The 22,914-nt window shown below is 45.6% G+C and overlaps 1 protein-coding gene across 1 annotated transcript in view; it reads right to left on the bottom strand.

Annotated features, from left to right (window-relative positions):
* The window catches only part of syt12 (synaptotagmin XII), a 57,652-nt gene extending 37,565 nt beyond the window's left edge, over nt 1-20,087 (bottom strand). The window contains exons 1-2 of the mRNA XM_070898563.1: nt 19,981-20,087; nt 10,559-10,618 (exon numbers count right to left, since the gene is read on the bottom strand). Of these exons, the coding sequence (XP_070754664.1) occupies nt 10,559-10,592 (34 nt within the window). The 5' untranslated portion in view covers nt 10,593-10,618; nt 19,981-20,087. The remainder of the gene's footprint in view (nt 1-10,558; nt 10,619-19,980) is intronic.
* Nucleotides 20,088-22,914: the final 2,827 nt, after the last annotated feature.

Below are 22,914 nucleotides of genomic sequence, written 5' to 3'. Positions count from 1 at the left end.
AGAAGCAAGGTTGTACCTTGCTTAATTAAACAGTACTCAGTTCGAAGCTTTATTGCATACATAACATTTGGCAACGAGAATACAAGAACTTTTGTTGCAAAATTAGCACGATTGGATTTTTAGAGCGATTCGTGGAGGGAGAAGATTGGGCAGACTTTGTGAGCCGTTTGAACCAGTACTTCATGGCCAACAAAATGGAAGGGGTCGACGATACAGATCAGCGCCGGGCCATGTTCCTCACTGTGTGTGGTTCAAAGATCTACAGTCTCATGCCTAGTGATCCAACAGAGAAAACGTATGAGGAGTTGTGTACATTAGTGCGGGAGCACCTTAAGCCAGATGATGGCATCATCATCTTGAGATACAGGTTTTATACACAAGTTCGATCGGAGGGCCAGAGCGCGGTGGAATTCGTTACCAACCTGAGACGTCTAGCGGGATGGTGTTGGCAGACATGCTGCGGGACTTCTTTTTTATCGGTATCAACCACGAGGTGATCCTGCGCAAACTTCTGCCGGTGGAGGAGTTGGATTTAAAAAGGGCCATCCAGATTGTTCAATCATGTATGATGACGGACAGGAGTCTAAGGCAAATAGCGGTGAAGAACCGAACCTCAGCAAGTACTGTAAATGTGATTGATTCGGCGTTCGGCAGAGAGGCACATGGCAGGGCCTATCCGGCTGCATTCGCAAAACCTGTGGTTGCCCAAAGTCCGCCAGCGGGAATGTATCCGACTTCTCCGTGTTGGCATTGTGGGGAAAATCATCTGCACCAGCAGTGCCGATTTAAGCAATATAGTTGCAAAGGCTGTGTGAGAGTGGGGCATCTCCAGCGCAAGTGTCCGCAGATGAGCAAGCGAGCTGCGACACACCACGTGGAGGATGAGAGCCAGGCTAGCGTGGATCCGGATACGCATCTGAGATGCCAGAGGAGGAAGTGTATGGACTGTACTCGTTCCTAACCAAGAGTAAACCAATTTTGATTAAATGTGAAATTTAACGGGATACCGGTATCGATGGAACTAGACACAGGGGTGAGTCAATCGATCATGAGCGAGAGGGCATTTAATAAGCTGTGGGATACTAAGACTGTGAGGCCCAGGCTGAGCCCTGTTAACACCAAGCTGTGCACGTACACCAAAGAACTGATAAAGGTGATTGGCAGTGCACAAATTAATGTGTCGTATAACGGTACGGTTCACGAGTTACCGCTGTGGATTGTTCCAGGCAATGGACCAACGCTGCTCGGCAGGAGCTGGTTGAAGAAAATCAGATGCGACTGGAATGACATAAAGGCGTTGTTGTTGGAGGAAGATACATGTGCCCAAGTATTGAGCATGTTCCCCTCGCTGTTCGAACCGGGTATCAGCAACTTCACGGGAGCCAAGGTGCAGATCCACGTGGACTCAGATGTAAGACCCGTCCATCATAAAGCTCGGGCAATTCCGTATATGATGAGGGAGAAGGTCGAAATTGAACTGGACAGATTCCAACGTGAAGGGATCATATCACCAGTTGAATTTAATGAATGGGCCAGCCCCAGTGTTCCTGTACTGAAAAGTGATGGCACAGTCAGAATCTGTGGAGACGACAAGGCTACGATCAACAGGGTTTCAAAACAAGATCAGTACCCGTTACCGAAGGCTGATGACTTGTTTGCAACACTAGCCGGAAGGAAGTCGTTCACAAAACTGGACTTGACGTCAGCCTATATGACGCAGGAGTTGGTCGAGACGTCGAAGAGACTTACGTGCATTAACACGCACAAAGGACTGTTTATTTACCACAGGTGCCTGTTTGGAATTCCCTCGGCTGCAGCAATATTCTAGAGGAACATGGAGAGTCTACTGAAGTCTGTTCCCAGAACCATCGTGTTCCAAGATGACATCCTGATCACAGATCGTGACTCCGAGGAACATCTAAACAACCTGGACGAGATTCTACTGCATTTGGACAGAGTGGGACTCAGACTGAAACGCCCGAAGTGCGTCTTCATGGCACCAGAGGTCGAATTCCTCGGGAGCAAAATCACCGCTGATGGCATCAGACCCACTGATGTGAAAACCAAAGCCGTCAAGAATGCACCCAAGCCGCAGAACGTGACGGAGCTGCGTTTGTTCCTGGGTCCACTCAATTACTTTTTATAACTTTCTAAATTGAATTTGAGCACCTTACTTGAACCACTGCACATGCTATTGAGAAAAGGCAGCAACTGAGTGTGGGGTGCATTGTAAGACAGAGCTTTTGAGAAAGCCACCAATCTGCTTTGCTGATACATTATGACCCATGTAAACATTTAGTTTTGGCCTGTGAGTCATCGTCATATGGAATCGGTTGCGTGTTACAACAAGCCAATGAGTCAGGGATACTTCAACCTGTCGCGTATGCATCCAAAAGTTTGTCGAAAGCAGAAAGAGCCTACAGTATGGTAGAAAAAGAAGCTTTAGCGTGTGTGTACTGTGTTAAAAAGATGCATCAATACCTGTTTGGTCTGAGGTTCGAATTAGAGACTGATCACAAGCCGCTCATTTCATTGTTTTCCGAGAGCAAAGGTATCAATACTAACGCTTCATCATGCATCCAAAGGTGGCCGCTGACATTACCTGCCTATGATTATGCCATTCGCCACAGACCTGGCACAGAGAATTGTGCTGATGCTTTGAGCTAGTTGCCATTGCCCACACCGGAGGTAGAAACGCCACAACCAGCAGATTTAATGTTAATCATGGATGCTTTTGAGAGTGAAGGTGCCCCTATCACGGCTCAATAAGTTAAGACCTGGACCAGCCAGGACCCGATATTATCGGTGGTAAAGGGTTGCGTCCTCAAAGGGGATGGGTCTGCCATACCTAAGCAAATGTGCGAGGAGACCAAACTGTATATTCGTCGCAAGGATGAACTGTCTATTCAAGCAGATTGCATATTGTAGGGCAATCGAGTTGTAATGTCTAAGAAAGGGAGATAGAAGTTTGTGCGTGAGTTACACAGCACACATCCTGGTATAGTGATGATGGAGGCCATCGCCAGGTCCCATGTAGGGTGGCCAGGAATTGATTCTGAGCTGGAAGCATGCATGCATCAGTGCAACACCTGCATGCAGCTCAGCAAAGCACCAGCGGAATCGCCGCTGAGTTTGTGGTCATGGCCATCCAAACCTTGGTCCAGGATCCATGTAGATTTTGCTGGTCCCTTCCTGGGCAAGATATTTTTAGTGGTGGTGGATGCTTATTCGAAGTGGATAGTGTTATTTTTGTAAACCTGTATATACCTTGTGTAGTCACCAGAGGGCTCATCCCTGGAATCCCAAGGGATCCCACAATCCCTTGGGAGCACCTGTACTTAAGGAGGCCTCTTAGGCTGGAGAGGCACTCTGGAGACCTGCAATAAAAGACTAAGGTCACATTTTACTTTGAGCTCACAGTATCCAGTCAGACTCTTTATTCATATATAACAACTGGTGACGAGATACAGATGACGAACCTAATGATGCGGAGAACAGTGGGCACCCTGGAGAAATTTTTGGAGGGAGATGATTGGGAAACCTTTGTGGAGCGACTCGACCAATACTTCATGGCCAACGAGCTGGAAGGAGAAGCGAGCGCTGCCAAACGAAGGACGATTCTCCTCACCATCGTATGGCCTCATGAAAAATCTGCTCGTTCTAGCGAAACCCACAGAGAAATCGTACGATAATTTGTGCACACTGGTCAAGGAGCATCTGAACCCGAAGGAAAGTGTTCTGATGGCGAGGTACCGGTTCTACACCTACAAAAGGTCTGAAGGCCAGGAAGTGGCGAGCTATGTCACCGAGCTGAGACGCCTTGCAGGACATTACGAATTTGAAGGACATTTGGAGCACATGCTCAGAGACTTCTTCGTATTTGGCATTGGCCATGAAGTGATACTTCACAAACTTTTGATTGTAGAGACCCCAACCTTGAATAAATCCATAGCGATAGCCCAGGCGTTCATTGCCATCAGTGACAATACTAAGCAAATCTCTCAGCACACGAGTGTTGCTACAAGTACTGTGAACAAAATGATGTTGTTTTCAAATCGCAAGGTACAGGCCATGCCCCACATGCCTGCAGCTGCACGTCCGCAGATGTCTCAGAGTCCACCATCAAGGGTGATGAATGCAAGGGCCATTGTTGGTGCTGTGGGGGTGATCATCATTTCCATTCATGCCGCTTCAAAGGGTACATTTGCGAGGGCTGTGGAACAATGGAACACCTCCAACGTATGTGCAGGTGAGCTGCAAAACCTGCTAATCCTGCAAACCATCATGTTGCAGAGGAGGACAGATCCAAGCGGATCACGACGAACCAGAGCCTCAGACCGGGGAGGCAGAGATATATGGGGTGCACACATTTACCACAAAGTGTCCCCCGATAATGCTGAAGATTGAATTAAATGGACTCCCGGTGTTAATGGAGTTGGACACGGGCACGTGCCAGTCCATTATGAGTAAACAGACTTTCGATAAATTGTGGTGCAGCAAGGCCTTAAGGTCAGTCCTGACTCCCATTCGCATGAAACTGAGAACTTACACAAAGGAACTGATTCCTGTAATCGGCAGTGCTACTGTAAAGGTCTCCTACAATGGAGCGGTGCACAAGCTACCACTCTGGGTGGTACCAGGCGATGGTCCCACGCTTCTCGGCAAGAGCTGGCTGGGAAAGATACTGGGATGACGTCCGAGTGCTCTCGTCCGCTGATGACACTTCGTGTGCCCAGGTCTTAAACACGTTCCCCTCGCTGTTCGAACCAGGCATCGGGAAGTTCCAAGGAGCAAAAGTGCACATCCACCTAATTCTGGGGGCGCGACCCATCCATCGCAAGGCGAGAGCAGTACCGTACATGATGAGAAGGAGGGTGGAGATCGAGCTAGACCGGCTGCAAAGAAAGGGCATCATTTCACCGATCGAAGTGGAGTTCCTGGGGAGAAGAATTGTGGTGGACGGCATCAGGCCCACCGATTCGAAGATGGAGGCAATTGAGAACGCACCGAGGCCACAGAACGTGACGGAGCTGCGGTCGTTTCTAGGGCTCCTGAACTACTTTGGTAACTTCTTACCGGGTCTCAGCACACTATTAGAACCACTGCACGCCTTACTGCGTAAAGGAGACGAGTGGGTTTGGGGCAAAAGCCAAGAAAATGTCTTTGTAAAAGCTAGAAAATTATATGCTCAAACAAATTGCTTGTGTTGTATGATCCAATTAAGCGTTTGGTACTAGCATGTGATGTGTCATTGTATGATGTCGGGTGTGTAATGCACCAAACTAATGAATCTGGGAAATTGCAACCAGTTGCTTATGCATCCAGAAGTATGTCTAAGGATGAGAGAGCCTATAGTATGATTGAAAAAGAAGCATTAGCGTGTGTTTATGGGGTAAAGAAAATGCATCAATATCTGTTTGGGCTCAAATTTGAATTGGAAACTGACCATAAGCCACTGATATCCCTTTTTTCCGAAAGTAAGGGGATAAATACGAATGCATCGGCCTGCATCCAGAGATGGACGCTCACATTGTCCACATACAACTACGCCATCTGCCACAGGCCAGGCACAGAAAACTGTGCCGATGTTCTCAGAAGGCTGCCATTGCCCACCTCGGGGGTGGAAATGGCACAGCCCGCAGATTTAGTCATGGTAATGGAAGCATTCAAGAGTGAGCAATCACCCATCACAACCTGACAGATTAGAACCTGGACGAGCCAGGACCCCTTACTGTCCCTAGTAAAAAATTGTGTGCCTCATGGGAGCTGGTCCAGTGTCCCAGTGGAAATGCAGGAAGAGATAAAGCTGTACCAGCGGCTCAAAGGTGAAATGTCTATACAGGCAGACTGTCTTCTGTGGGGTCGTCGGGTAGTGGTCCCCAAGAAGGGCAGAGACACTCTCATCAGTGATATCCACAGTACTTACCCAGGCATTGTAATGATGAAAGCGATAGCCAGATCCCACGTATGGTGGCCTTGTATCGATGCGGACTTAGAGTCCTGCGTGCACAAATGTAACACATGCTCGCAGTTAAGCAATGCACTCAGGGAGGCGCCACTAAGTTGATGGTCTTGACCCTTCAAACCGTGGTCCAGAGTCTATGTCGATTATGGGTAAAATCTTCCTAGTGATTGTAGATGCGTACTCCAAATGGATCGAATGTGAGATGATGTCGGCAAGCATGTCTGCTGCCACCACTGAAAGCCTGCGGGCCATGTTTGCCATGCACGGCCTGCCTGATGTCCTTGTGAGCGACAACGGGCCATGTTTCACCAGTGCCGAGTTCAAAGAGTTCATGACCCGTAATGGGATCAAACATGTCACATCTGCCCCATTCGAACCAACATCCAATGGTCAGGCAGAGAGAGCAGTGCAAACCATCAAGCAGAGCTTGAAGAGGGTAACTGAAGGCTCACTGCAGACTCGCCTATCCCGAGTCCTGCTTAGCTACCGCATGAGACTCAACTCGCTCACTGGGATTCCACCCGCTGAACTGCTCATGAAAAGGGCACTTAAGACAAGGCTCTCGTTAGTCCACCCTGATCTACATGAACAGCTAGAGAGCAGGTGGTTTCAACAAAGCACATATTATGATAGCGTAAATGTGTCATGTGAAATTGAAATCAATGATCCTGTATTTGTGTTGAACTATGGACAAGGTCCCAAGTGGCTTCCGGGCACTGATATGGCCAAAGAGGGGAGCAAGGTGTTTCTGGTCAAACTTTCAAATGGACTCATTTGCTGGAAACACTTGGACCAAATCAAACTCAGATTCACGGACTATCCAGAGCAACCCACATTAGACCCTACCTTGTTTGATCCCCCCCAGCATATACACCAGTGGCAACCGACACCGCGGTTGGCCACGAAGCAGAACCCATCACGCGCAGCAGCCCAGCAGGACTCACCACACCAGGCAGCCCAGCAAGGCCTGCTACACAGCAGCTCAGCGAGGGCCCAACAAATAATTCACCAAAACCAGCATTTGCACCGAGACGATCAACTAGGGAAAGAAAGGCCCTAGATCGACTCACCTTGTAAATAGTTACACTATTGACCTTGGGGGGTGGCGGGGGGGGGGGGGGAGTGTTTTGTTATATATGTAAACCTGTATTATACTTGTGTAGCCACCAGAGGGCTCATCCCTTGGGCCCTCGGGAGTACCTGTACTTAAGGAGGCTTCACAGGAAGGAGAGGCACTCTGGAGACCTGCAATAAAAGACTAAGGTCACACTTTACTTTGAGCTCACAGTATCCAGTCAGAGTCTTTATTCATAAATAACAGATAGAATGGATAATCATGTCATCCAGTACGTCCACGGCAACTATAGAGAATCTCAATGTCATGTTCGCGACACATGGTCTGCCTGACATAGTGGTGAGCGACAATGGGTCGTGCTTCACCAGTCAGGAGTTTCAAGAGTTTGTAAAACTTAACAGCATAAAACATGTAAGGTCAGCACCATTCAAGCCTGCGTCCAATGGACAAGCAGAACGTGCAGTACAAATTATCAAGCAAAGCATGAGGAGAGTATCCCAAGGATCACTGCAGACCTGCTTGTGTTGCATACTGCTGTGTTACAAGACAAGACCCCACACACTCACAGGAGTATCACCTGCTGAACTCATGATGAAAAGAGGTTTTAAGACCAAGTTATCTTTTGTACACCCGGATTTAAATAATCATGTTGAATACAGAAGACAGAGTCAACAAGGGTACCAAGATTGCGCCACTGTGTCACGCGAGATTTCTATTACTGATCCTGTAAATGTGTTGAATTGTGGGCAGGGTCCCAAATGGATCGCTGGTACGGTCATGGCCAAGGAGGGCAACAGAGTATTTGTTATTAAGCTCAGGAATGGGCAAACTTGCAGGAAACACATGGATCAAACAAAGTTGAGGCACACAGACGAGCCAGAACAGTCGGACGAAGAAACCGTCGACAACCAACCAACCTACCAGCAGCCTTCAGTGGGCTCAAGGGTCTTCAGTGAATCCGGAATTTCCATCATGGACTTGTTCAATAAAAATGGACTTGCAATTCCTGACATGGCCACTGCCACCCCCAACAAGTCAACCAACCAGCCACAACAGACTCCGCACATTCACCCAAGGCTGGAATCGAACTGAGATGGTCAACCGGGGAGCGTAAAGCACCAGACCATCTCAACCTGTGAAAGACTGTGATAAGATCTCAGAGGAGGGTATTGTCATGTATGCACATGCTGTTTGTAGCCACCAGATGGTGTAATTGCTGGAGGCCACTGAGCAGCATGCACATGGTGCTTCTCGGGTACAAAAAGCCAGCCATTTTGTGAGTCAGATTCTTTGGGCCAAAATAAAGCAGAAGCAAGGTTGTACCTTACTTAGTTAAACAGTACTCAATTTGAACCTTTATTGCATACATAACACAGGGGCATGTTAGCAAGTGCATACCAACAGCACTGTGCTGACATATCTGAGTGTACAAACTGCAGGACTGTATTGACAGGGACAGATGATGTGCACAGGAGCCATATATGAAGCAGGTGTTGACAGGACTGTATTTACAAATAAATGGGATAGATGATAAATAAAAGAGAATGAAAGATTAGTGGTGTGAATGCTACAAAAGATTGGGTAAACAATAAAGGAGTTATGGACAATAGAAACCTATGGGTGCTGTAATGAAATCCATAAAAATAAAACCAAATGAGCTTTAGCAGCAGACTGATTCCAACGTTATTGGAGTGAAACCATGATTGCACACTCCCAGCAGGAAACCGTGCCTGTAGGTTGGAGAATTGGAGCTAAAGTAAGGTTGTCTTATCTCTCATACCCATGCCCCCACCCTGAGAAACTGAGAAAATGAGGAACTAGTCGGGCTACAGAGAAAAAGCACTTAAATTGTGAGATTTTTTCATAAAGAACAAATTATATCAAACAGATCAGACAAACTATTAACATCTATCTTGCTCTCCCCATGCAGTATTCTTCAATGATAGCTAAGCAGGAATTGCAAATCTCTGGGTTATAATTAAACATAAAATCCTTTAATTGAAGTAAATAATTAATTGACTTTTCGAAGAACAGTTATTAACATTTCCCCCGTGTACTAAATAGGAGTTTGTAAACCTATCATTTGCCATAATACTTTTGCTTTTTTTATAAATATTAGACTTCACAAGATCACACGATAATTGCACACCCATCTTAACTCATCCATCCTGTAGGACAAACCTGTAGTTCCCTGTAACACAAATGGCTCTTGAATGACACTGAAGGATTTTGCCTCTTAGAGCTCTTATTCCAAGTATGGATTATGTAAAGAAATGCAAATACAAGATGACAGGAACAAACTTGCAGAATAGGCGTGCAAATGGCAAATTTCAAAATCGATAAGTGTGAGGTGGTGCGTTTTGGGAGGAGGAACAAGGAGGCCACATACTCCTTGGAACATAAGAGTCTGAATATGAGGCGCAAAGGTATCTGGGGGTAGATACGCAAATCATTAAAAGTAGCGACACAGGTTAACAAACCCATGTGAACTATTTCTAGAAGAATAGAATTCAAAAACAGTTGTGTTAAACTTATATAGAACCTTGATGAGACATTCAGAGCACTGTGCACTGATCTCCATATCACAAAAGGGATAAAAAAACACTGGAGAAAGAACAAGGAAGATTTACAAGGATGATACCAGAACTGAAAGGTTATAACTATCATCAGCGTGAAGCGGTTTGGTTTTACACCAAGTTCTAGTGTAAACGCAGCCTGAATTCAGCATCAGGGCCCATCCTGGCCCAAAATGAAGATGGGCGAGGCCACCAGAGGAGGCAGTCTGATTTTCACCCTGGGAATCCGCAGGGGTCTGGGCGCCTGATTTAAACTTCCAGTCTAGCGTGTGAGCGAAGTGGTTTCACCTCTGCTCCGATGCTGAGCTGGCGGAGCATGAATACACTCTCCAGTCCTCCTCAGAACCAGCTTTGCTCCTTGTTGCAGTCAGAAAGTGGTGTACTCCTGCTCCAGGTCAGTAAGCCACATTTACCACTCATCAGAATTTAGTCTACTCCTGGCCCTGGCCCATTGCAACTTGCTTTAGTCAGCATTTAATCCGTGAAACCTGCACAATTCCCTTGCTTCTCTGTGCTGAATTCCACTTTTCTTCCACTACAATGGGACAGATCTTGATCTTGTGTGATAACATAAAACAGGTGATACCCTGTACTGAATTGGGAGCCCGTTTCGCATCTCTCCAGATGTTGTTCTTTGACGTCCATTGAGAGATGTAAAATGGGCTGCCAATTGGCTATCACCCATTTTACACTATTGCACAAAGTCCAAGAGTTACCTTTATGAGCCTGTGCTTTTTGCTCCTATTTCTGTCTCTTTTTCGAATTTTTCTTTTCACTCGTTTTTGCTTCTCTGACTTCAATGGAAAAGTCGCATTTCACTTTCATGCACAGATGATTTTGAGGATGTCAGATTATATGCATGTCTCTTCATGGTCCCAAATGAATTGTTTAATAAGAGAGCAGCGATGCACGTTGGTGTTAAAGGCTGTCTGCGTTACTCACCACTTGTGGGATATTCTGCTGGATTTCCTTCCATGGTGGATAGGTGGCTTTTGAACTTGCCTGCAAATGAGAAACAGGGTGATTGCACAATCCACAGGAATCTAACAGAATTGTCTAAAACCCTCAGATAAAGTTGAAGCATACATCTAATTTCTTGTTAATTATATAATGAAGCTAAATTAAACACAGCTGTCCCTGAGATGACATCCTTTCCAGCATGCTGTCCAGGAAAATGAAGGAATGGCTGCCTTTTCTGGTGAAAATAAGCCACAGTTTCATTTTCCACTTCCTCTTCGCCAGCCTACACATCACAATAATTGGTTGAAGACTGCGTTCATGAGTAAACAACACCCGAGACATTTTTAAATTTAAATCACGTTATCATTGTTGCTCTCCCGGGAAAAACAGACAACTTGCAATGAATATTTTATGAAACAGAGGAACTGACAAGTTCAAGTTCAGGCACAACAGACCTGAGGTGAATGAGTGAATCTGAACCACAAGTTTAACTTTGGAGAGGGTTTGCGAATGAAGACCAATTTTATTCATGCTCCATGGCAGTGGTAAAATAAGGTTACAGTGTAGTTTCAGCTGCATTCGAGGTACTCAGGTCAGATAAATACATTAGTAATAGGAGGTTATATTTTTCCCCTCTCATTGGGCTATCAGTGTTTACAAATATACATTACTTTGAGTCTACATTTTACAGTCACTTCACTCTTTGGTGTAGAGTAACAGCACAAACTTTCCCATAATCTTGACCCATTTTCCTCAGTCAGGGTAACTGAGGTATACAGGGCAACTGCCCGGTAGGATTCCCACCACATAAAAGAAGCTTGTCGCTGCAAATAAGGGAAATTGTGTGGCACTGCAGCAGGGTCACTGCTACAACACCCAAGGACCTCCACTAAAATGGTGCAGAAGAGCCCCAAAAAAGTAAATGGCCACAGTTTTTGTAGGCCTTGGCAGAGGCCGAAGCCTACAAAGGTAAATGTTGGGTCTCATTTGGAGGGAGAGAAGGCCATTTCCTGTCACCCAGAGAATTTGAGGCTTTTACCATTGTTACCCGGGGCCTACCACCAGCTTGCAACAGGTGGGCCCAGGAAGCACTAGTGAGATGGGTAGACAATAGGAAAATGAGCTGAAGGATTGGGCCCACCTACCGGCCCACCTTCCCTATGGGCATCCACAGGCAGGGAAGAGGCCTCCTGTGGTGGATCCAGAGGCAGGGTGGGGTGCGGGGGGTGGGGAGAAAAATCTAGATTGGGGCACTGAGGTGGTGGGTATGTAGTGTTGTCAACTCTGGTTGGAGGCATTCTTGGAGGTTTGACCACATGACATTCTGACTAAATAACATTTGACCACGTGACGCACAATGATATGACATTCGATCACGTGACATCTAATAACATGACTTCTACAAATGTTACTACATTTACTGTATAAAAGTTGGGTCCCCTGCAATTAAGTATTTTTGCTTGTGGTTTTGCACCAGCAGCTGCTGTGCAACAAGTTCCACGAACTAGGAGGCCACCCGTGAGCAGGCAAAGAGGAGAAACTAAAGGCGGGGAATCCGAGGATGGGGAAGAGGGGAAACCGAACTTGGGGGTCCAATTCGCAGAGGGGAAACCAGAGGTGGGAGAAACTTTGATTCCACCAGTAATGACAACTCACTGATATTATACTGATAACGAATAGTAAAGTGGTAATACTCAAATTCCCCTTATCACCAGCAGTAATACAATGACTCACTGATAATTTATATGTAACTGGTAGTAATAGATGTAATGCCCTGATATCCTACCTGTAACTAGTAGTAATCCTGTAACCCACTGACATTCACCCTTAAACCGTAGTCAGAATCCCCCTGCACTGCATAAGGTGTGGTCACGCTCCCTGGTCGATATCACTTGTACTAGCCCACTCTCTCTCGCTATCTCCTTGGAGTCTGGTTTGGTGTAAAGGTAAAAACTCCGAACTGGAATCCTCAGTCATAGCCGATCTGTACTTGGACTTCACACGTCCAAACTGTCCGGCACAGACCCACCCGAACCAAACCAAACCAAGAGATTGTACAAAGGGCAGCGGGCTCATTGTTTCGGGCAGTTCTCACAGGGCACATCATCCTGAACCCAGCTCAGCACCAACATTTCTAAACCTCCCCCAGGGCTTGGGCTTAATAAAGACAAGTTTTCATAGTGATAGAGTATTCAAACAGGCTCATTTAGACAGACTGTGAAAATTCACAGACGCCCAAGTCAAGGCTGCTACATGCAGTTCGGCATGTTGCATTAACTCATCAATCAACTTGACATTTTCGGACCTTGGGTAGTGAGCCAATAAGGTCAAAGAAGGCGAGTTCTTTTCTGTAAATTGATCCAGGCTTAAATACAGCCATTTTGACCATGTGTCTCAGTAAGAACAAAGACCTGGCTTGAAGCCAAGAAGTTTGTTGCTCTCTGGAAAGATTAAAAAGTTAAAACTACCATCGGAGTTTGTATTTCATTGGAAATTAAGATATCAAACAATTTTGGCGCTGCGAGCAGGGTCGCTGAGGAAAGAAACTGAATTTTGGACATCGGACCTATAGATTGAGGTAAGGACTCCTCTTTTTAAAAAAAAGTCCTCGGTCAAAAGTCTAAATTCACCTCTCCTTCTACGCGATTCCGAAAGCCTCCTGTTTGCGAACCCTCCGGTTGGTAGTCGGCTCGAGGTCCCATAGACGTCTAAACTTCGGCGGTGTGTTAGTTAATTAATCACCGACCTATTGATCGGCTGGAAAACCTACGGCTCGAGACCCCAGTAAAGACCCCTAGTAAAGAAATGGCAGCAGGAGACAAGAACAAAGAATTGCCTACAACTGTTAAAGGTGGGCAGGCACCACCTGAAGTTTCGCTAGATTTAATTCTCGAACAGTTGAAAGAATACATAGAGCAACAATTCAACTTATCTAAAACCTGTATTAAGATCGAACAAAAGTACGGAACCTCCAAAGGACAATGATCCTTGGACGAGATTAAAAGGGTCTGGGGAAAAACGACCCGTATGAAAAATAAAGAGCGAACTAGATGGTCCCTAGCGGTTATGGGAAAGATCCGAAACCGGAATGAAATTATAATGCGTTCCCAACATGATCGAGAACTGACCAGTACAAAGGATCAATTGCAAGCAGTTTGTGCACAGCTGCGACAGAAAAAGCTTGAACTTGAAAAGCTGGAAGCGGAAGTTAAAGATCTTAAAGGTGAAATTAAAGAATGGAAAAAATCATTAGGTCAAGAGATAGTAATAGGAAAGGAAAATGTATTGATCAATTCCCAGGGTACCCATGTTTGGATAAATTAAAAGCGCAAACTCGAAGACACGACCGAGGAATAGATACGGTTTCTGAATCCTCCGACAATACAGTGTCGGAGGATGATGAAGAATTAGAGGTGCGCTTTGCCCCGTTTAAAAAAAGACGAGTTGTGGTCAAATCAGAAGAGACTGCGGATGAGGGCGGAACCAAAAAAAACAAAGAGAAGGGTGTACGAAGAATACTTAGTTCATGATCCGGCAGACCCAGAGAAAATTGATAAATGGTCCAAAGAATTGCCCAATCCAAAGAAAGGGGGAGTAAAAACGTGGGACCAATTGGACCGCTTAAGAAATATATATCAACTTCATCCTGGGACGGAGTGCAAATTTTGACCATAATGGTGCCAAAAACACAGGGAAGAAAATTGCACGACAAGGTAGAAGAAGCTTTGGGGCAGAATGAGCAAGAATTAGATGCAGGATGGGAGGCGATTAAACACTGGCTGCAAGCCTTCAGTCCAGCTAAGACAGACTGGGGAAAAATTGCAGCCTGCCAACAGAAAGGAACAGAGGAGGTCCTGGAGTATGACGAGCGGTTTAGATGCACGTGGCTAGAACATTCTGGTATGAATAATACGGATGAGGAAATGGATGAACAAGCAGCTTTCATGGCAGGTCTAAAGCCAGAACTGTCCAAAATGCTTAAGGTAGTGTTACCGGACTGGGAAGGTAGAGGAACTACCTTTGCAGCATTGGTGGATCGATGTAACCAATTAGACCGGGATATGGGAGCTAAAGTCCGAGCTGTACAGGCTATGGGATGGAAATCCCAGGATTCCGATAAACAGTTATTAGGAAAATTACCCGGAAAATGTCATTATTGTGGGAAAGAAGGTCACTGGGCCAAGACGTGCAGGGCAAAACAGAAAGGTCGTGGCTGGAGAAGAGGGTGCAGACAGGGATACAATAACGACCTCATAGAAGCATTTAAGCGACTGACAATACAACAACAGAAGGAGTTACTTGGGATAGCAAAAAACGATTAGAGCCCACCCTGACCCCCCTCCTCGCACTAATACAACAAAGGGCTATATATAACTGTGAGGGTGGGCGATAAGGATGTGGACTGTCTTTTAGACACAGGGGCAGAATTAACATGCTTACCCCAACAATATGTAGACGATATCCTGCTAGCTTCAAACACGGAAGAACAGCATGAACAAGATTTACGAGCTTTGCTGGATCACCTTCGGCTCAAAGGACATAAGGCCAGCATCGACAAAGCACAAATCACCAAGAAGGAACACCATGGCCCCAGGCACTACCAATAGTGCTATGTAGCATTAGGGCAACCCCGAACAGAACTACAGGTCTAAGCCCATTTGAAATTATAACAGGAAGACCCATGTCGCTGCCAGGAACTATTGATTTACGGAAAGCTGATGTTCACTTAATGAGTGACACTTTGTTATCATACTGTCAGAACTTAACCAATGCTATTAGTTCTGTTTCCCGACAGGTATCGGCAGCTTGGGGTAATCTACCCGAAGGAGGACACGACATCATCCCGGGAGTCTGGGTGTATGTGAAAAAGTTGCATAAAGAACCTTTGGGTGCCAAGTGGGAGGGACCTTATCAAGTGTTATTGACCACCCAGGCAGCTGTTAAAGTCCAAGGAAAGAAAGCCTGGATCCATGCTTCACATGTTAAACGAGCACCCATAACTGAAGCTGAAATCTAATAAGGACAATTACTTTTTGCGAAAATGTATAAATTTACTGTATTATTGATTGTAGGTATTCTAGGCATAGGCCTACTTCTTACTAGCCGACCCTCTACACCAAAGGGAAATAGTAGAGTAGCAAGAGAATTACATGTAAATACCTTTTTATATATGTCATACATTTATGCCAAACAAGGTAACATTTCTAGTTGTTGGGTGTGTGCGCATATTCCTATTCACTCAAAGGGAGGGATTCCCTTGAGGCCAGTTCCCTTGAATATCTCGGAAATGGCTGAGTGGATAATTAATCAAAATAAAACAGGCAATGCGTTTCAGGATACGGAAAACTGGGCATGTAAATGGAAGTCAGCAGGTTACAATCTGACTACCTTTGAAGGGGGATACCAACCGTGCTACAATAATTCCAAACGGCCCCCATTTTTTGTTATCACTAATACAACGGGAATAGGAAGACCGGGGGAATCGGTCTGTCTGATTAGAAACATCAAAGGAGGCCAAAATATGGGGTATAGTAACTGCTCCCGGAATTATAATATAATCAAGCCACGGAACCGTCCAAACTGGGCCGATGTGGGAATTTTTAATGTAACGGGGATTCTGAATAAAACAGATGGAAAAGCCTGGACAGGCCCCGGAGTGTTGCTGACAAAGAAACAGCTAACATTCATTGCATATAATGGCACCTATTGGATGTGTGGCCACAAGGCCTACCCTTGGCTGCCCAAGAATTGGATGGGATCCTGCTATTTAGCCTACATTGTGCCTTATATGTATCATATAAAGTCACTGTCGGAACATTTACACCGTCCTAAGAGAGCTATCACAGAAACAGAGAGGTTCTTTGCCATCCTGATCCCTGGGTATGGGACCGCCAAACTGGCAAGGGAATTCATTAACATGGCATCCGTTGTGGAACGAGTAGCCAATGATACCTCAGAGGCCCTAGTTAAAATCAATGCAGAAATGGTAGCAATCCGCACAGTAGCCCTACAGAATAGACTGGCCCTTGATTACATCCTGGCTGAAAAGGGAGGTACTTGCGCCCTACTCGGAACTGAGTGTTGCACATATATCCCAGATAGCTCCGAAGAAATTACCCACTTAGAGGAGCATATCCAAAAGGAGGTAGAAAAACTTAAGCAACCCCCATCATTCACTTTGTGGAGTGGAGCCACTGAATGGCTAGGTTCAATAGGAACTTCATTGGTGGAAGGTTTAATTCTATTTGTTGTAATTGTTTTACTTTTATATTGTTTGTTTATGTTGATTAAATGTTGTTGCGACCAGGTGGCTGTAGCTGCTGTCCCGCAGGTGAGACACCTTGCAGGTCCCAGCAGACCGTCTGTACGTGGCACAGGAGTATGTTATGCTTAAGGAAAGGTTGTTTACTGGTTGAATTAAGATATTGATTTGGATTAAATTGGAATAAGGTTAATTAACCTACTAAAACCAGACTTCCACTGTGGCCACGATGGAACTCGGGTTGATGTAAATTTGTGTGGAAGCTACTAGTCCGGACATGTGGCGAAACACATCAACAAATTTTAGAAGGAAACTCTATTAACATTATTTTGTAGAATGTTTAACCAGTGATACCTGAAGTTTTATGATTCAGTTTGTGAAAGAATCAAAGGGGGGATTGATAGAGTATTCAAACAGGCTCATTTAGACAGACTGTGAAATTTCACAGACTCCCAAGTCAAGGCTGTTACATGCAGTTCGGCATGTTGCATTAACTCATCAATCAACTTGATATTTTTGGACCTTGGGTAGTGAGCCAATAAGGTCAAAGAAGGCGAGTTCTTTTCTGTAAATTGATCCAGGCTTAAATACAGCCATTTTGACCATGTGTCTCAGTAAGAACAAAGACCTGGCTTGAAGCCAAGAAGTTTGTTGCTCTCTGGAAAGATTAAAAAGTTAAAACTACCATCGGAGTTCGTATTTCATTGGAAATTAAGAGATCTAACACATAGATTCAGAGAGGTTACAGCACAGGAGGAGGCCATTTACCCCCCACTGCTGGCGCTCTCTCCTGTAACCACCCCCCCCCATTAGATCTTATATTCCTCCAAATAGTTATCCCATTCCCTTTGAAATTATGTTTTAGTCTCCACCTCAATAGCCACATGTGGTGAAGGATTCATGGTCAAATAGCTCTCAGTTCAAGAACTTTCCTCCACCCTTGTTTCTTCCAATGAGAATCCTTGGTTTCTGTTCTCTCGTTCCGCATTCGCCCATCAGTGGAAACAATCTTTCACTGTTTACCTACAGTAAGGTCTGAGGTTTCACTTACCCCTTCGCTCCTCTCTCAGTGCCGTTCCCACTCATCACCTTGCTGCTGTTGCTCCTGGCTCTGCAGGAAATGTTTGTCTCCACACCCAGCCCCAACCCATTTCCTCAACCCCGTTTGAGCCACCGACCCTTAGTCCCCTTCTCTCCCCAGTGCTCTTCTCTCCCTGACCTCTCATAATTCCCCATCCCCAATCTTCCTAGCTCCCTGAGCCCTGATTCCCCAGTCTCCATCTCTCTTCCCATGCCCCATCCCTAGTCTTCATCTCTTCCCCCGAGCACCCATTGCCATCTCCATCGCTCTTCCTGATCCCCCATTTCCCAATCTCCCTCCTTCTCCAAGCCCCACTCCCTAGTCTTCATCTCTCCTCCCATTCCTCAGTCTCCCTCTTTCCCCGAGTCCCCATTCCCTAGTCTCCATCTCTCTCCCTGATCCCCCATTCCCCATTCTCATTCTTTCCCCAAGCCCCCATTCCCTTATCGCCCGCACTGGAAGCAGCGCTTGGGGGATGTATCCCCGATTCTAGGAAACTCACTGTTGTTCCTGGTAGGCCTCCTAACTCTATTTCCCCACCATTCCTGCCATTATACCATTCAATGTGGGACAGGATAGCGAAGGAAAATCCAGTCCACCATATCTTCAAACAGATGATATAAGAACTTAAGAATATAATAAATAGGAGCAGGAGTATGCCATTTGGCCTCTCGAGCCTGCTCTGCCATTCAATAAGATCATGGCTAATCTTCCACCTCAACTTCACTTTCCTGCACTATCCCCATATCCCTTGATCCCTTTAATATCCAAAAATCTATCAATCTTTGTCTTGAATGTACTCAACGACTGAGCATCCACAGCCCTCTGGGGTACAGAATTCCAAAGATTCACCACTCTCTGAATGAAGAAATTTCTCATCTCAGTCCTAAATGACATTTACCCTGTCAAGCTCTGTAAATCTCTGAAATTATTGAAAAATATTGCTGTTGAAAAAATGAAGATGGCTTTGCATGTCACTGCCCATCACTAGGCGTATCCAAATGATTTTCTGTGTGTGTAACAAATTGCTGATTGCAGTTTCCAAGTTACCCCCCGGAGCATTTAGAAGCCTCTTACACAAATCTACAGCATGAGACAAGCACACACTCTGCTGGTTCAATTTTAGAAATAGTTATCAGCTATTTACATTTTATTCCAAAAATGTATTTATCTGCATGCAAAAAGCTCTGTGTAGTTTGGAGGATGTGCGTGAATGTGTGGCGTGGAAAGGATGTGCACGGGTACTCTGAAAGGAGTGTGCGGGTAAATAGCTGTTTACTCTTGAAAGTGTGTGACCAGTGCTCTGGAGCGTTGATACATTTTATAAGATAGCATTCCCAGCAGGGAGGCTCGCTTAACAGGAGGACAAAAATGAATGAAAGCTAATGGAGGAACACGAATTGGGCAGCTTGGCCTCAGTGCCCATACGACCTGCACATCCTTTAAGTGGACTCCAACCGAGCCTCAGTAAACAGAAGTTTTGTGTCAGTTGTGGCTTAGTGGGTAGCACACTTGCCTCTGAGTCAGAAGACTATACTTAAGCACAAAAATTTGGGCTGACACTCGAGTGCAGTGCTGAGGGAGCGCTGCACTGTTGGAGGTGCTGTCTTTCGGATGAGACGTTAAACCGAGGCTCTCTCAAGTGGGCATAAAAGATCCCATGGCACTATTTCAAAGAAGAGCAGAGGTCCCCAGTGGCCTGGCCAATATTTATCCTTCAATCAACATAACAAAAACAGTTTATCTGGTTATTATTACATTGCTGTTTGTAGGAGCTTGCTGTGCGCAATTTGGTTGCCGGATTTCCTACATTACAACATTCCTACACTCCAAAAGTACTTCATTGGCTGTAAAGTGCTTTGAGACGTCCGGTGGTCATGAACGGCTCGCTATAAATCCAAGTCTTCCTTTTCTTTTGTAAATTTGCGTTGGTGATGGGGAGGGATTTCTGTCGCGTGGGACGAGGCCTCACTTTTTATAAACTTTGGAAAAAGATTTTTGTTGGCTTTCCTCAGGAACTCTGGCGACTTGGTCGTAGCAACTCAATAATGTTCTACCTACCTTACAATGCCCTGCTGATCCAATTGCCTTCCCAGTGCTTCTGGAGACATAAAACCTTATTCCTTGGTTCAGATGTCAGGCAGCAATCTCAGGCCAATCGCAGGTGTACATATCTGCAGTAGGAAAGATGTCACTGTTATTATTACAACAGCCAGCCGTTCTTTTTCACACAGAAATTGCATGGGGCAACCCCCAGTAGATATTGCCATTTTGAAATGCAACAGATGCCAGGGGAAAATAATATGTATATATGGACCCTAAAATTCCTCGAAAACCTTGGGAGAGGTGGGGGCGGGCGAGCACAGCTCTGGGGAAGAGCAGAACCTCTGCCCACTGTGTTACTGACCCTGCCCGAAATTTAAATGTTAATGGCAGACACCAACTGGGGATGAGGGAGGAATTTTGCTGCTGCACCATGTTGCAGCGTGTGCAGGCCTGTGGGGCCGGTGGAAGGAGGAGAAAAATGCTCAAACTGGCTGGTTTTGTTATTCTGCCAATTTCAGCAATGCAATCAATTGCTCTGATTGACTGCATTGCTGAAACTGGCGTGTCGATTTTTAACCACCTAGCATCGCTGTTGGCAGGGACTCACAGATCTCCGTGACATTCAGGCCCCAGGGCATAAATGAGGAAACCCCCCCCCCCCCCCCACTGCCTCCATGATGTGTTTCCTTTAATTTCATCACATTATAATACACTGGCCCATCACTGGGCAGATGCATTGTGGGCCCGCCCCCGAAGGTGCCAGGATTTCCCATCATGCTTCCAAGGTCCGCCTCACTCCTACTGTCAGTCCCCCCACAAAACTGCCTCCATGCCTCAGGAATTTCTGGAACATGGTTCCTGGATCTGTAGGAACGTGACTCCTATGATCTCCAGTGTAATTCACTCAATTCATTGCCAAGAATGTAAGTAGAGCCCAGGCAATCTGAGGTAATTAAGTAAACTCAGAAAGCCATGAAGCCAGAACTGTTGGTCATTCGCCACAATTGGCTGAACATCAATTCTTAGTTGGGCTGATGCAGCAACATGCAAAGAGAAGCATACATCCTGCTTAATTGCTTATCCCAATCTCCGAGTAACACTGGTCTTTAACATGGAGATGTCTAGAGTTCAGATCTTCTTGCCTTCTTTCCTCTCCCTTGATTTCTGCATATTTTTAGGCTCCTAAAAGACCATTCCATTCTAGTTTTTAAAAAATTTTTTTGTTCACGAGATGTGAGTGTCGCTGGCAAGGCCGGCATTTATTGCCCATCCCTAATTGCGAGGGTACTCCCACAATGCTGACTTTGTTACAACTGAGTGGATTGCTAGGCCATTTCAGAGGGTAATTAAGAGTCAATCACATTGCTGGAGTTACATATAGGCCAGACCGGGTAAGGGCAGCAGATTTCCTTCCCTAAAGGACATTAGTGAACCAAATGGGTTTTTACGACAATCTGATAGTTTCGTGGTTACCATTACTGAGACTAATGTTTTTTAAAATTCCAGATTTATTTAATTAACTGCATTTAAATTCCACAGCTGCCATGGTGGGATCTAAGCTCATGTCTCTGGATTATTAGTCCAGGCCTCTGGATACAAGTCCAGTAACATAACCACTATGGTACTGTACTCCTTAGCTAATGTAAGTCAGCAAAGATGGGCTGATAGGCGAGAGGGATTTTGTGCATGAGAGGATAACGGGCAGCAGAATTTTGGATGAACAGATGTTTAAAAAAGGTGGAGGATGGGAGGCTAGGAGAGTGTTAGACTTGTCAAGTCTGGAGGAGACAAAGGCATGGATGAGATAGGGACGGGGGAAGGAAATGTAATGGGAAGCAGGGGGTCTTTGTGATGGAGAGGATATGAAGTTAGAAGCTCAGCTCAAGGTTGACTAGGAACCAGAGGTTGACAACTGTCTGATTCAACCTGAGGCAGCAGCTGGGGAGGGGATGGAATCTGTGGCGAGGGTGTGGACTTTATGGCAGGGCTGAAGATGATGGCTTTGGTTTTCCCAATGTTCAGCTGGAGAAAATTGCAGCTCATCCACGACTGAATGTCGGATAAGCAGTCTGACAGCACGGAGCCAGTTGAGGGGTCGAAAGAGGGGGTGGAGTGGTAGAGCTGGGTGTTTGCAGCATGCACATAGAACCTAACCTCATGGGCAACATATACATGAGGATGAGGAGATGGGGAACACTGGCGATAACGGTATGTGTGCGTGTGGGGTATGTGGGGGGGGGGGGGGCGGTGGGGAAGAACGCTGGGAAGAAAAACTATTGCTAGAGATGATCTGGCTATGATCAGATAAATAAAAGTGGGACCAAGCAAGTGCAGTCTAACATATGGAGGATGGAGGAGGATGGTGTGGTCAGTGTCAAAGGTTACAGAGAGGTCAAGGATGATAAGGAGACACAGTGCACTCTGGTCACAGTCACAGAAACTGTCATTCGTGACTTTAGCGACGGTTTGGACGAAGGCAGGACGGAAATCTAATTGAAGGAATTCAAACAGGGATTCGCAGGAGGGATGGGCATGGATTTGGGAGGTGACAACACTCTGAAGGACAGATTCTGGATCAGGCAACATTTCCCTATTAAAATCGGTAACCATTCAATGTGATGATTTAATTGGCAGGCCTGTTGTATTCATGTGGTTGCAAGTTGATTGGCCATTGGATTGTCCATTACTGACACACTAGTGCAACCAACAGTGAATTGAGAAGAATGGTGTAAGCAAGTTACATAAACCACACACTTTTATACTGTGGCACCTCTTGGACTAAATCACTCAACACTAGATGTCATGATGATGCCAGATTACAATGACAGTTTTGTGATTCAAATGATATCCTTGCAATGCGCATATATAGACAGAAATCTGAAGCCACGTCTCTTTAGAACGCAGCATATTTACCTAAATTTAATACATATTGGGTTATAATTTGCTGTC

The sequence above is a fragment of the Pristiophorus japonicus genome, chromosome 14 (genome assembly GCF_044704955.1).
Source record: "Pristiophorus japonicus isolate sPriJap1 chromosome 14, sPriJap1.hap1, whole genome shotgun sequence".
Classification (NCBI taxonomy): domain Eukaryota; kingdom Metazoa; phylum Chordata; class Chondrichthyes; family Pristiophoridae; genus Pristiophorus; species Pristiophorus japonicus.
This window is presented reverse-complemented; position numbering and strand designations above follow the sequence as displayed.